General features: G+C 41.1%; 1 protein-coding gene across 7 annotated transcripts in view; it reads right to left on the bottom strand.

The window, feature by feature from the left end:
- Positions 1-1,949: 1,949 nt before the first annotated feature.
- Positions 1,950-15,061, bottom strand: part of LOC105479840 (UBX domain protein 2A) — a 66,842-nt gene continuing 53,730 nt past the window's right edge. For 6 of the 7 annotated variants that reach the window (XM_011738172.3, XM_011738174.3, XM_011738171.2 and 3 more), the window contains exons 5-7: positions 12,310-12,447; positions 10,489-10,647; positions 1,950-2,854 (exon numbers count right to left, since the gene is read on the bottom strand). In XM_011738172.3, coding sequence (XP_011736474.2) covers positions 2,656-2,854; positions 10,489-10,647; positions 12,310-12,447 — 496 coding nt within the window. In that variant the 3' untranslated portion in view covers positions 1,950-2,655. Of the gene's footprint in view, positions 2,855-6,795; positions 7,317-10,488; positions 10,648-12,309; positions 12,448-15,061 lie in introns of those variants that run through there. The other variant, XM_071076286.1, reaches the window with a different exon arrangement.

Below are 15,061 nucleotides of genomic sequence, written 5' to 3'. Positions count from 1 at the left end.
ATCGCTTGAACCTGGGGGGCGCAAGTTGCAGTGAGCCGAGATTGCGCCATGGCACTCCAGCCTAGGTGAAAGGGCAAAACTCTATCTCAAAAAAAAAAAAAAAAAAAATTATTATGGCAGGGTTTTACTCTATTGCCTAAGCTAGAGTGCAGTGGCACAATCTCGGCTCACTACAACCCCTGCCTCCTGAGTTCAAGCAATTCTCCTCCCTCAGCCTCCCTAGTAGCTAAGATTACAGGCGCATGCCACCATGCCCAGCTAATTTTTGTATTTTTAGTACAGATATGGTTTTACCACATTGACCGGGCTGGTCTCGAACTCCTGACGTCAGGTGATCTGCCTGCTTTAGTCTCCCAAAGTGCTGGGATTACAGGTGTGAGCCACCACATCGGACTAATTTTTGTAATTTTTATAGATGGGGTTTTGCCTTATTGCCCAGGCTGGTCTCAAACTCCTGGGCTCAAGTGATCCACCTGTCTTGGCCTCCCAAAGTGCTGGGATTACAGGTGTGAGCCACCACGTCCAGCCAGAAGTTATTATTTTTAAATGAATTTTTTTTTTTTGAGACAGAGTCTCGCTCTGTTGCCAGGCTGGAGTGCAGTGGTGCAATCTCGGCTCACTGAAACCTCTGCCTCCTGGGTTCAAGTGATTCTCCTGCCTCAGCCTCCCATGTAGTTGGGATTACAGGCACACGCCACCACACCCAGCTATTTTTTTTTTTGTATTTTTAGTAGAGATGCGGTTTCATCACGTTGGACAGGATGGTTTCGATCACCTGATCTTGTGATCCACTCGCCTCAACCTCCCAAAGTGCTGGGATTACAGGCGTGAGTCACTGTGCCCAGCCCATAAATAACTATTTTAAGCATTTAATATTTAATATGGTAATATATACAGCTCACATAAACAAATGGTCTTGAGATAAAAATGTTTGAGAATTGCTGCTTCATGGCATGCATCTCGCACCCTATGAACATTACTGCTGCTATGGACCACTTAGTTCCTTGGCACACTCAATGCATACTTCATTTTGAATCTGATTCAACAGATCATTTGCAAAAAAAAATGTTAAACTTATTTTCAGGTATGGGGATTTAATCTGACAGTGAAAAATTGAGGTCTAACTGGATTTAGTTAAAAGTCTAAGATATAAAGCATGTTTTTCTTCGTGATATCAAAATGAAATAATCTTTAAATGTATTCACAAGTTGACTGTGATGTATGAAACAGAAAACCAGCTGGGCACAGTGGCTCACACCTGTAATCCCAGCACTTTGGGAGGCCTAGGCAGGAAGATCACCTGAGGTCAGGAGTTCGAGACCAGCCTGACCAACATGGTGAAACCCTGTGTCTACTAAAAATACAAAATTAGCCAAGCATGGTGGCGTATGCCTGTAATCCCAGCTACTTGGGAGGCTGAGGGAGGACAATCGCTTGAACCCAGGAGGCGGAGGTTGTGGTGAGCCGAGATTGCACCACTGCACTCCAGCCTGGGCAATAAGAGCGAAACTCCGTCTCAAACAAACAAACAAACAAACAAAGAAACAGAAAACCATATTTTATGTGATGCATTTAAAAAATATTAGTAATGTGACACATATAGGCATTAGATTCTGAGTGGTGGCAAATGAATGGCTAATCCCAAATGTTAGCCAAAAACAAATCTGTAATTTTTGAAAGAAAATAAAATGGAAAGGGAATAGGTTTTCTAGAAAGAATTTTCTTTTATTACATTTTTAGAAAGTGTAGAAATGTGAGTAGGCAGATTAACCTTGACACTATACTAAGCTACACAATTTTATTTTTATTTTTTAAATTAAAAAAATATATAGACAGGGGTCTCACTCTGGTGACCATTCTGATTTTAAACTCCTGGCTTCAAGTGATCCTCCCAACTCAGTCTCCCAAAGTGTTGGGATTACATGCATGAGCCATTGCGCCCGGCCACAATTTTATTTTATTTTATTTTATTTATTTTTGAGAGGGGGTCTTGCTCTGTCGCCAGGCTGGAGTGCAGTTGCTCAATCTCAGCTCACTGCAACCTACACCTCCTGAGTTCAAGCGATTCTCCTGCCTCAGCCTCCCGAGTAGCTGGGACTACAGATGTGCACCACTACGCCCAGGTAATTTTTGTATTTTTAGTAGAGATGGGGTTTCACCATGTTGGCCAGGATGGTCTCAATCTCTTGACCTTGTGATCTGCCTGTCTTGGCCTCCCAAAGTGCTGGGATTACAGGTGTGAGCCACCGCGCCCGGTCGTATTTAGCTCTTTAAAAACTCTGAGGCAGCTAACATTTAAATAAATCCCTGCTGTCCACGAATGATGTTTGAACGAATATTGTGAACACATTCGCTAATTTATACCATATTAAGATTCTAAATAATACAGCTATTTAATATATATTGATAACTGGTATTTGAAAATAAGTCTATTTTTCTGAGTAGCCTTTTGGAGAAAGTGCACTGAATATAGTTTCCAGTCGTATGCTACTTTCTTAACTTGTACTTATCTAAACATCTTCTCATTAGGAGAGAGTTCAACAGTACTCAAACCAAAAGTCTAGTGAGTCTGACTTCTCCAGTCCCCAATTTTGGTTTGCATGTCCACTTACAACCATCATTTCTTTGCAAAGTTTCCACTTAGTCTATCAAAAATCAGTGCTCTGAAAGTTCTCTAAAAGGTGCAGCAGTTTTTTGGAGTCTCTGAATGATGACGGCATTCTGTAAATCTGCTTCTTCCAGTGTGAGTGTCTCATCTAGCAACCTGAGGACAGGAAAAGCTGTTGCCAGGGAAAACGGAGGACTTCTTTGAGATCCTTGGTATTTTTCAATGAAGTCTTTGATATGGCTTACTCTGTAAAACAGCAAAAACTATTAATATAATTTTATGAAAATTTGAATTAGCTAATTTATAGTAATAACAACTGGTAAAAGTATCTGGATATGTTATTATTGTTATTTTTAGAGATAGTGTCTTGCTTTGTCATCCAGGATGGAATGCAGTGGTGCCATCATAACTCCTGGGCTCAACTGATCCTCCTGCCTCAGCCTCCCAAAGTGCTGAGATTATAGGCATGAGCCACAACACCCAGACTCTGGATATGTTAATACAGAGAATAACTGAATTGTGATATAACTGATTATTTGGACTATCTTTTAAAGTCTGACTCCCAGAAATTTGATGACAATAAGGAATTACTACTGTTAATTATCTTAGGTAAGACAAAGGAATTATGGCTATGTTTTAGAGAGGCTGTCACAATTGTAACATGATGGTCATGTAGCCATGGATTATAGAACGCATCCTCATTTCACAGATGCTAAAATGTGAAAAAATATGCAACTTACAATTAATGAAATATGCATATTACGTAAGAAATAATTCTCTCATTCAATCAATTCACTAAAATTCACTACGTGCCACTTTACTAAACCTGAAAGGGCTACCAAAAAAGTCTAAGACCCAGTCCTGTGTATTCATTTGGGTACCAAAAATTGGATAACCAAAGGTTAAAGCTTATGTCAAAGAACATAAACATAAAAAGCAAGAAAACAAAGGTTAAAAGAACTAGGGAAAGATTTCTGGAGGTGGAAGGATTGGAGTGTGGACTTAAAAGACAGGTCCAGCTGCTCAGGAGGCTGAGGTGGGAGACGAACATTGAGCCTGGGAGACGAAGGTGCAGTGAGCTGAGATCATGTCACCTTTCATCTAGCTGGGCGTGTTGGCACACACCTGTAGTCCCAGCTACTCAGGAGGCTGAGGCAGGAGAATCGCTTGAACCTGGGAGGCAGAGACTGCAGTGAGCTGAGATCTCTCTACTGCACTCCAGCCTGGGGACAGAGCGAGACTCCATCTCATAAAACAAAACAAAACAAAAACACCAAAAATTAGCCAGGCGTGGTGGCGGGTGCCTATAATCCCAACTACTTGGGAGGCTGAGGCACGAGAATCCCTTGAACCCAGAGCCGAGATCATGCCACTATACTCCAGCCTAGGCAACAGAGAGAGACTGTCTCAAAGAAAACAAACAAATAAAACAAAATAAAACAAAAACAAAGGAGGCCGGGCGCTGTGGCTCATGCCTGTAATCCTAGCACTTGGGGAGGTCAAGGTGGGCGGATCACCTGAGGTCAGCAGTTCCAGATCAGACTGGCAAACATGGCCAAACCCTTTCTCTACTAAAAATATAAAAAAATTAGCCAGGTGTGGTGGTAGGTGCCTGTGATCCCAGCTACTTGGGAGCCTGGGGCAGGGAGAATGGTGTGAACCTGGGAGGCGGAGCTTGTAGTGAGCCAAGATGGCACCACTGCACTCCAGCCTGGGCGACAGAGCGAGACTCTGTCTCAAAAAAAAACCAAACCATATATATATATAAATACACACATACATATATGTATGTATGTATGTGTGTGTGTGTGTGCGTGTGTGTATAAAATAAAATATAAAATTGCATGCATTTCTTTTGTTAATCTGTCTTTTGTTAAAGGGGTCTCAGCCATGAATCTAGGCAATGGTTGAAGAAAATCTTTTCTCCCCAACAAGGTCAATTAATCAGAAAAACACAATTTCATCTCTGCTGGACCTAATTATATAACTTTAAAATATATAAAGCAAACGTTAACAGAAGTACATAAGAAATAGACAAATCCATACATAATCAAAGTTGGAGATTTTAGCACAATTCTCTTGGTAACTAATAAAATAAGCAGAAAAAATGGAAGAAAAACACAATTTTTTAAATGATTGAGTCCGAAAGCCACCAAGCCATCAGTAGGACAGAACACGGAAGACATGTGTTTCAGAAATGCTGGGGGTTGTGGTGGCCATACAAGAGCTGTCTAGTGCAGGGTGTCAGAGTCCAAGTAGGGTGAGGAAAATATCCAAGCTGGCGGGTAGGAGAAGAAGGGTCATGGCTTAGTAGCTTTTAAGGACAGTTTTGCTTTTTTCAACTTGACATGAATGGAATCATAGTGTATGTGTTCTATAGCTTTTTAATCTCCACATTATGTTTTTGGGACTCATTCATGTTGATGGGTGCAGCCATAGCAAATACTTTTTTTCCTTCTGAGATGGAGTCTTGCTCTATCACCCAGACTGGAGTGCAGTGGTGTAATCTCAGCTCACTGCAACCTCCACCTCCTGGGTTCAAGCCATTTTCCTGCTTCAGCCTCCCAAGTAGCTGGGATTACAGGAGCGGGCCACCACACTCAGCTAATTTTTGTATTTTTTGTAGAGACGGGGTTTCACCATGTTGGCCAGGCTGGTCTTGAACTCCTGACCTCAAGTGATCTGCCCACCTCGGCCTCCCAAAGTGCTGGGATTTCAGGCCTGAACCACCGCGCCCAGCTGCAAATATTTTTTGATTACTGTCTTCCATTACATGAAAATAATTATTCAGTCTATCTTTATTGGTAACAGTGCAAGTTTACATGGCTGTATCAGTCAGCCATTGCCCAGTAAAAATCAAAACAGAGCAGGTTGTCCCAAGCAGAGTAAAAAAGCATTCATATGGAAGAGCAGTTGACTGCAGTGTGTCAGATCCAGACAGTGGTGAGGAGAGCATCTGAGGAGAGGCAGCCCAGAGTGTCAGTCTACCAAGGGGAGGAGGTCATTGGCATGGAGTCCTGAAGTCATGCAGTGTGAGAAGGCATTCCAATGAAGGGGGGCCCTGGGGTGATGATGTGTCAGAGAGTCTAGTAGGAAGAGGAGGGAATCCATATTGGAATTCAACAAGGAGAGTCAAAGCCCAAGCAGGGTGACGAGGGCTTACATGTGGGGTAGGAGGCAGCAGTGGAAAAAGGACATTGGTCACATATAGGAAAACTGATTAAATACATAAATATGTTAACTATAACTGGAGCCAGGCCTTGCACTGTAGAAGTTAGTTACAAATATGGAAAGGAGAAAATTAGAACAAACCTTATGGTTTTTTTTTTTTGAGACAAGGTCTGGTTCTGTTGCCTAGGCTGGAGTACAGTAGTGCAATCACAGCTCCCAAAGTGCTTGACCTCCCCAGGGCACAAGTGATCCTCCTACTTCAGTCTCCTGAGTACCTGAGACCACAGGTGAGTGCCACCACATCTGGCTACTTTTTGTGTTTTTTGTAGAGATAGAGTTTCACTATGTCGCCAAGACTGGTTTTGAACTCCTAGGCGCAAGTGGTCTGTCTGCCTAGGCCTCCCAAAGTGCTGGGATTACAGGTATAAGCCACCATGCCTGGCCCTACCAGACTAAAATTGGAGGTATCTACGTGGACTCATGGTTTTTGATATATAAAAATACAGAAATAAGGCCGGGTGTGGTGGCTCATGCCTGTAATCCTAGCACTTCGGGAGGCCGAGGCAGGTGGATCACTTGAGTCCAGGAGTTCGAGACTAGCCTGGGCAAGAGGGTGAAACCCCATCACTACTAAAAGTACAAAAACTAAGGAGGATCACCTGAGTCTGGGGAGGTGGAGGCTGCAGTGATCTCTAATTATATCACTGCACTCCAACCTGGGTGACAGAGTGAGACCCTGTCTCAAAAAAAAAAAAAACCAGGAATAAATACAGATACAAACATAAATGCATATATATACATATATACACACACACACACACACGTATGTGTATGTATAGGTTTTTTTGTGTGTGTCTTTGTTGACTTTGCTATCAGGGTAATGCTGGCCTCACAGAATGAGTTTGGAAGTATCCCCTCTTCAATTTTTGAAATAGTTTTCTTTTTTGCGTGTGTGTGTGTGTGTGTGTGCATGCACTCACACACACACACACACACACACACACACACACACACACAATTCTTTCCACACCGAGGGCCTGGAAGCAGTGGTATCCCAATAAGTGTATCTAGTACTACCCAGATCCTAGATTGTCAATATCACTGTCCACTAAAAAGAACAAGGGATTCCTGGAAAAGCATAGAATGAACTTGAAAAAAAATTTTGTGCTGAAAACAAGGAAATGTTCAAGAATTATGGGAGCATTTCAAAATAACACAGGAACCAGTTTAAAGGAGGTCTCACAAACTACCTGAGACAATGTGCATATCAAAATAAATAATGATGGTAAGAGTTCATAAGCTGTTGAATAAAATAGGAAACTATGAGTAGATATAGATATAAATCAATCAATCAATCAATCGATCTGAGGTCTTGTGAGGAACATAAGTATCCTATTTCAAAGTCCTTCCCCACAAAATACAGATTAATTACAAAGGGAAAATGAATAACTTTACAGTAAAGAACTCTGGTAGAGACCACTTTAATCAAGTGTCAAATTTAACATCATCATAATGGGACAAATGTAAATGATGCCACCTGTTGGAATACAATGAGACGTACAAAGCATTAGTTCTGTCACACCCCTGCCAAAATTAGTGACCTAAATATAAGGAAGCATCAAACAAGATAAATTGGCTTGTAATACTTTAAAAAGTCAAGGTTGGCCGGGCGCAGTGGCTCAAGCCTGTAATCCCAGCACTTTGGGAGGCCGAGACGGGTGGATCACGAGGTCAGGAGATCGAGACCATCCTGGCTAATACGGTGAAACCCCATCTCTACTAAAAAATACAAAAAACTAGCCAGGCGTGGTGGCGGTCGCCTGTGGTCCCAGCTACTTGTGAGGCTGAGGCAGCAGAATGGTGTGAACTCGGGAGGCAGAGCTTGCAGTGAGCTGAGATCCGGCCACTGCACTCCAGCCTGGGCGACAGAGCGAGACTCCATCTCAAAAAAAAAAAAAAAGTCAAGGTTATAAAAATCAAAGGAAGACAAGGAACTATTTCAAACTGACATATCACAACTAAGTGCAATGTGTAATTCTGAATGGCCTTTTGCTATAAAGGAAGTTATTAGATAAAATGGAAGATCTTGAATTAGGGTCTATTAGTCGACACAAGCATATTAAGGTTAAGTTTCCTGATTTAAATGGCTGTATTGTGGTTATGTGGGAGAAGGTCCTTGTTTATAGATAATCTATACCTAAGTATTTCAAGTGATGGGTCATCAGACTGGCACTAATTCTTGAATGCTTAGGGAGAAAAGTTGCTTTATTTTTTTGAGATGGAGCCTAACCTCTGCCTCCCAGGTTCAAGTGATTCTCCTGCCTTAGCCTTCTGAATAGCTGGGATTACAGACATGTGCCACCACAGCTGGCTAATTTTTGTCTTTTTAGTAGAGAAGGGGTTTTGCCATTTTGGTCAGGCTGGTCTCAAACTCCTGACCTTATGATCTGCCTGCCTCGGCCTCCTAAAATGCTGGGATTACAGGCAGGAGTCACTGAGCCCAGTCAAGAAAAGTTCTTTATATTGTTCTTGAACCTTTTTTATGATTTTTTATTTATTATTATTATTTTTTTTGAGATGGCTCGCTCTGTCACCCAGGCTGGAGTGCAATGGCATGATCTTGGCTCACTGCAAGCTCCGCCTCCCAGGTTCATGCCATTCTCCTGTCTCAGCCTCCCGAGTAGCTGGGACTACAGGCGGCCGCTACCACGCCTGGCTAATTTTTTGTACTTTCAGTAGAGACAGGGTTTCACTGTGCTAGCCAGGATGGTCTCGATCTCCTAACCCCGTGATCCGCCCATCTCAGCCTCCCAAAGTGCTGGGATTATAGGCGTGACCACCTTTTCTGTAAGTTTTTGCTGGTTTGAAATTTGGAGTAATTATTTGAAAATAAGAAAAACAATTTAGTATATTTTAGGAATATGTATATACTAGGTAAAGCTATAAATAAAAGCAGCAAATTATCAACACAAATTTAGGACAGTGGTTATTTCTCTCTTCCCCAGAAGAAAAGAGACATGATCACAGAAAGACACATAAGGTATACTGATAAGAATCTATGTTCTGAGGTAGGTGGTACATATGTATTTTATTCTTATTCTTTTAAGTTTCTCTGTATATTTGTTATTTATCTGTGCTACATTTCCTGAAAAATAAATAATTTTTATAAAAGGAAAAACGACATATGCTATATATGGTATGTTTCTATTTTTAATTAAAACAAAACAAACTTTTTTTTTTTCTTCCTTTTGAGACAGGGTCTTGCTCTGTCACCCAGGCTGGAGTACAGTGGTGAGATCATGACTCATTGCAGCCTCAACCTCCTGGGCTCAGGTGATTCTGCCATCTCAGCCTCCTGAATAGTCCCTAGCCTCCCAAATTGCTGGGACTACAAGCAGGAGCCACGACACCCAGCCAAAAAAAGCTTTTAAGAAGGCTGGGCATGGTGGCTCATGCTTGTAATCCCAGCACTTTGGGAGGCTGAGGTGGGCGGATCACCTGAGGTCAGGAGTTTGAGACCAGCTTGGGCAACATGGTGAAACCCTATCTCTACTAAAAATACAAAAATTAGCCAGGCATGGTGGCACATGCCTGTAATCCCAGCTACTCAGGAGGCTGAGGCAGGATAATCACTTGAACTCGGGGGATGGAGGTTGCAGTGAGCCGAGATCGTGCCACTGCACTCCAGCCTGGGTGGCAGAACACTCTGTCTCAAAAAAAAAAAAAAAGCTTTTAAGAAGAAATAAAAGACTGCATCAAACTGATGATAATGATTATCTCTGAGCAGTGGAATTCATATGAACTTCAATTTCTTTTAATGCTTTTCTGTATTTTCATTCTTTCACTACAATTAACAGAAGGGTATGCATATAATGCTAATGACTAATTTAAAACATTAAAAATAATTCTTTTATAATTATGTGTCTAGTTAAACAGAAAAATGAATCAAATGATGAGAATCAAAATCCCAAAACAGACTGAAAATACTTCATTGTTATTATTATTATTTTTTGAGATAGGTTCTCACGGTCACCCAGACTTGCAGTGTGGTGGTGCAATTCGTCTCACTGCAGTCTCTACCTCTTAGGCTCAAGCGATTCTCCTCCCCAGTAGCTGGGACTGCGGATGTGCACCACCATGTTCAGCTAATTAAAAAAATTTTTTTTTGTAGAGATGAGGTCTCACTATATTGCGCCACTGCACTCTAGCCTGGGCAACAGAGCGAGACTCTGTCTCAAAAATAAATAAATAGATAGACAGATAGATAGATAGATAGATAGATAGATAGATAGATAGTTGGATAGATAGATAGAATGCTTGGCAGGATGCAATGGCTCATGCCTGTAAGCCCAGGCTAAGGCAGGAGGATGAATTCAGTCCAGGAGTTTGAGACCAATCTGGGCAACAGAGTGAGACCCCCTTTCTACAAAACAGTTTTTAAAATTAGCTGGCAATACATAAATAAAAAAAAATAAAAGTTAGCGGGGCATGGTGGCATGTGGCTGTAGTTCTATAACTCAGGAGGCTGAGGTGGGAGGACTGCTTGAATCCAGGACTTCAAGACTGCAGTGGGCTATGACTGTGCTACTGCACTCTGGCCTGGGCAACAAAGATTCTATCTCTAAAATTAAACTGTTGACCGAACTGAAAAGAAGAAATGAAATTTAAACTTGGTGAAAAAAAATCATATACTGAAATTGAAGACTCACCTATGAGAAATGTTAAATTTCTGAACAATCCTTTTCCCATTGGCTAACCAGATCTGTATATTAGTAATGGGTTCCAAGTTGTTCAGCGGAACAGCAGACAAATTATTTTTATTTTCAACTTCAATATTCTTTGCTTTAGAAACAATTTTTGGTGTGGCACTAAGGAAATCCAGACAACAAAGTTAGACATGTTTTTCCATTCAATAAACCTTTATCATTAAATAATTACTATAAAAATATTACAGCAAGTATAGCTTTTAGGAAGATTTTTGTAAGTTATATCTGTTTCTTCAATAATAACGAAAGATATATTATTTATGTCCACAATATATGATGGTATGATGGTTCTAATAATCTGATGAAACTATACATATCCAAGTAATTTGTAAGCTACATATATTATTACTGGTATTTATTGAGTAGTGCTTTACAGAATGGATAATTTTAAAGAAGGTTCACAGATCTATGGACTTTACCTTTACCTACTGCCCAGGTTAAATTTCTAAAATAAATGATAAATTCTTTATTGAGCTTAGTCCTTAGGTTATAATGAAAAAGAAACTAAATAAAGTACTTCCTGATCATTCTGAAGGGTGCATCCAGATATATTTGTACATGTGGATGAATATGTATGCACCTTACCAATCTTGATAATTAAAAATATGAGAATTTATAAAACTCAAAGAGCTCCCATATCTATCTAATCTCTCTGCGTATTCTGTTAGATAGGATGGAAACTGTAAAACTTGAAAATAATTTAAGGCTTTGATACTGACACTGATTTTCATTTTTATTACCTCAAAATTCATACATAGATCATAGAACAAAATGTTGCAGGCAGTGGTAACCATAAAAGAGAATAATAGGCTGGGCGTGGTGGCTCACATCTGTAATCCCAGCACTTTGCAAGGCCGAGGTGGGTGGATCACCTGAGGGTAGGAGTTCAAGACCAGCCTGGCCAACATGGCGAAACCCTGTCTCTACTAAAAATACAAAAATTGGCTGGGCATGGGGGTGTGTGCCTGTAATCCCAGCTACTAGAAGGGCTGAGGCAGAAGGATTGCTTGAACCAGGGAGGCAGAAGTTGCAGTGAGCCAAGATCATGCTGCTACACTCCAGCCTGGGCAACAGAGTGAGACTCTGTCTCAAAAAAAAAAGAAAAAAAAAAAAAAAAGAACAATAATATTCAAAAGCTAGCACATGTACTCTATAGTAGTGAGTAAAAGGGAGAGAAAAGAACTTACCAATTGAATTCTGTCCATAAAGAGCCAAGCCCTTCTGATTTGAAAAAACCAAAAAAACCTCCAAGATTTTTTAGTGTGGTGCTGGCATTTTTTTTTTTTTTTGAAATGGAGTTTCACTCTTGTTGCCTAGACTGGAGAGCAATGGCACGATCTTGGCTCACTGCAACCTCTGCCTCCTGGGTTCAAGCGATTCTCCTGCCTTAGCCTCCTGAGGAGCTGGGATTACAGACATGTGCCACCATGACTGGCTAATTTTTTTGTATTTTTAGTAGAGACAGGGTTTCTCCATGTTTGTCTGGCTGGTCTCGAACTCCTGACCTCAGGTGATCCGCCCACCTTGGCCTCCCAAAGTGCTGGGATTACAGGCATGAGCCATTGCACCCGGCCAGGCATTGTGAATATACACTTAGGTAACTATGACTTAGGAGTCCTCATAAAAATTAACATTAAAAAAAATCTAATTTCCAATGGGAGAAATGATAAGCTCTATTCATGTGGTCTACATGGGTAAAATAATGATAGACAGAATATTAGTTAAGCCTTGATCTCTGGAAAACAAGACAATAGGCATACTTACCTTCCTAGTCTGTGACCCTGTCCTGAAAAGGGCTGGAACACAGGCTTTGTAGACAAACATATTTCATTTTTCTTGTCTTCAACTTTAACGTCCACCTCCTCTTTATCAAAAATTCCCTGTAATTCTGAAGGTAATTCCCTTGGAAAACAAAGAAATAAAATGATAAAGCTCCCCGGGTATTTTATTTCTCTGAAAAACATTCTGTACATACAAAAAATGAATAATACGTAGAAATATACAGAAATAAGATATATAATATTCCCTACAATGAAATAACCAAATATATTCAAAACAATGTAGTTAAATAATATGAACAACACCAAAAACCCATAAGAACAATATAATTTTTAAGACCATAAGCTCATGAATAGCATGAGTTTTAATTATTATTATTTTTTATTGTGAAAACATATATTTTTAAAATTTTCTGTAGAGACAGGATCTTGTCCAGGCTGGTCTTGAACTCCTGGGCTCAAGCGATCTTCCTCCCTCAGCCTCCCAAAGTGCTGGGATTATAGGTGTGAACCACCGCCCCGCAACCAGCATGAGTTTTATAGCAGTACCTAGAATAGTACTAAAGTCATGAAATACTTGATGACTATATACTACACAAGCTTGTCCAACCGGTGGCTTGGGATGGCTTTGAATATGACCCAACAAAAATTTGTAAACTTTCTTAAAACATTATATGATTTATGAGATTTTTTTGCAATTTTTTTAAGCTTATTGGCTATCGTTAGTATTAGTGTATTTTCGTATTTTATGTGTGCCCCAAGACCATTCTTCTTCTTCCAATGTAACCCAGGAAGCCAAAAGACTGGACATCGCTGTTAACTAAGCAATTTGAGTTTTTTGTTTTTGTTTTTGGTGGGGGTGGGGTGGACAGGGTCTCATTCTGTTGCCCAGGCTGGAGTGCAGAGGTGCAATCATGGCTCACTGCATGACCTCCTGGGCTGAAGCGATCCTCCTGCCTCAGACTCCTGAGTAGTTGGGACTATAGGCCACCATGCCCAGCTAATTTTTGTATTTTTTGTAAAGATGGGGTTTCACCATGTTGTCCAGGCTGGTCCTGAACTCCTAGGCTCAAGTGATCTGCCCACCTCAGCCTCCCAAAGTGTTGGGATTACAGGTGTGAGCCACCACGCCTGGCCAAAGGACAAATTTTAACAAATTCTAATAAAGTAGTTGATTTATTCTGATAACAGAAATAACACAAATTCATTTAGTATATATTTATGATTTCTGTACTTTTCTTTTTTCTTTCTTTTTTTTTTGAGATAGGAGCCCACTCTGTTGCCCAGGCTGGAGTCCAGTGGCACCAACATGGCTCACTGTAGCTGCGACCTCTTGGGCTCAAGCAATTGTCCCATCTTGGCTGCCTGAGTAGCCAAGACTACAGGCGTGCGCCACCCAGGTGATTTTTTAGGTTTTTTTTTGTAGAGAAAGGTTCTCGCTATGTTGCCAGGGCTGGTTTAATTCCTGGGCTCAAATGATCCTCCTGCCTTCGCCTCCCAAAGTGCTGAGATTACAGGCATTAGCCACTGCACCTGGCCTACCTGGCCTTTATTTTTGTGTAGATAAGCCATACTTCAATAAGAAAGTTTAAAAAATATTTTAGTGGGCCGGGCGCGGTGGCTCAAGCCTGTAATCCCAGCACTTTGGGAGGCCGAGACGGGCGGATCACGAGGTCAGGAGATCGAGACCATCCTGGCTAACACCGTGAAACCCCGTCTCTACTAAAAATACAAAAAACTAGCCGGGCGAGGTGGCGGGCGCCTGTAGTCCCAGCTACTCCGGAGGCTGAGGCAGGAGAATGGCGTAAACCCGGGAGGCGGAGCTTGCAGTGAGCTGAGATCCGGCCACTGCACTCCAGCCCGGGCTACAGAGCAAGACTCCGTCTCAAAAAAAAAAAAAAAAATATTTTAGTGAATAAATACCACTCTATACATACCGCAATTCTATGTAATTGTTTTATTTTTTTCTGTTTGAGTTAAAAGGCACTCAAAGAATGAGATAAAATATTCGCAAATCATGTATCTGATAAGGAATTTGTATTCAGAAAAAATGAAGAATTCTTACAACAAAAAGGCAAATAACCCACCTGAAAATATGAACAGGCTAAGCACAGTGGCTCACGCCTCTAATCCCAGCAATGTGAAAGGCCCAGGCAGGTGGATCACCAGAGTTCAGGAGTTCAAGACCAGCCTGGCCAACATGGTAAAACCCTAGCCGGGTGTGGTGGTACATGCCTGTAATCCCAGCTACTTGGGAGGCTGAGGCAGGAGAATCACTTGAACCTGGGAGGTGGAGGTTGCAGTGAGCCGAGATCATGCCACTGCACTCCAGCCTGGCTGACAGAGTAAGACTCTGTCTCAAAAAAAAAAAAAAAAAAAAAAAAAAAGCAAAAAACTGGACAGAGGATTTGAACAGACATTTCTCCAAAGAAGATGTACAAATGGCCAATAAGCACATGAAAAGACACTCAACATCACTGGTCATTAGAGAAATGTAAATCAAAACCAGAATGACATACCCCTTCACAACCACTAAAATGGCTATAATTTAAAAAAACAGAAGCTAACATGTATTAGGATGTGGAAAATTGGAACCCTCATACATGGCTGGTAGGAATGTTAAATGGTACAGCCACTTTGGAATACATTTGGGCAGTTCTTCATAAAGTCAACATAAGAGTTAATAATTCCACTCCTAGATTTATACCTGAGAGAAATGAAACCATATGACCACACAA

Source organism: Macaca nemestrina, chromosome 13 (genome assembly GCF_043159975.1).
Source record: "Macaca nemestrina isolate mMacNem1 chromosome 13, mMacNem.hap1, whole genome shotgun sequence".
NCBI classification, from domain to species: Eukaryota; Metazoa; Chordata; class Mammalia; order Primates; family Cercopithecidae; genus Macaca; species Macaca nemestrina.
This window is presented reverse-complemented; position numbering and strand designations above follow the sequence as displayed.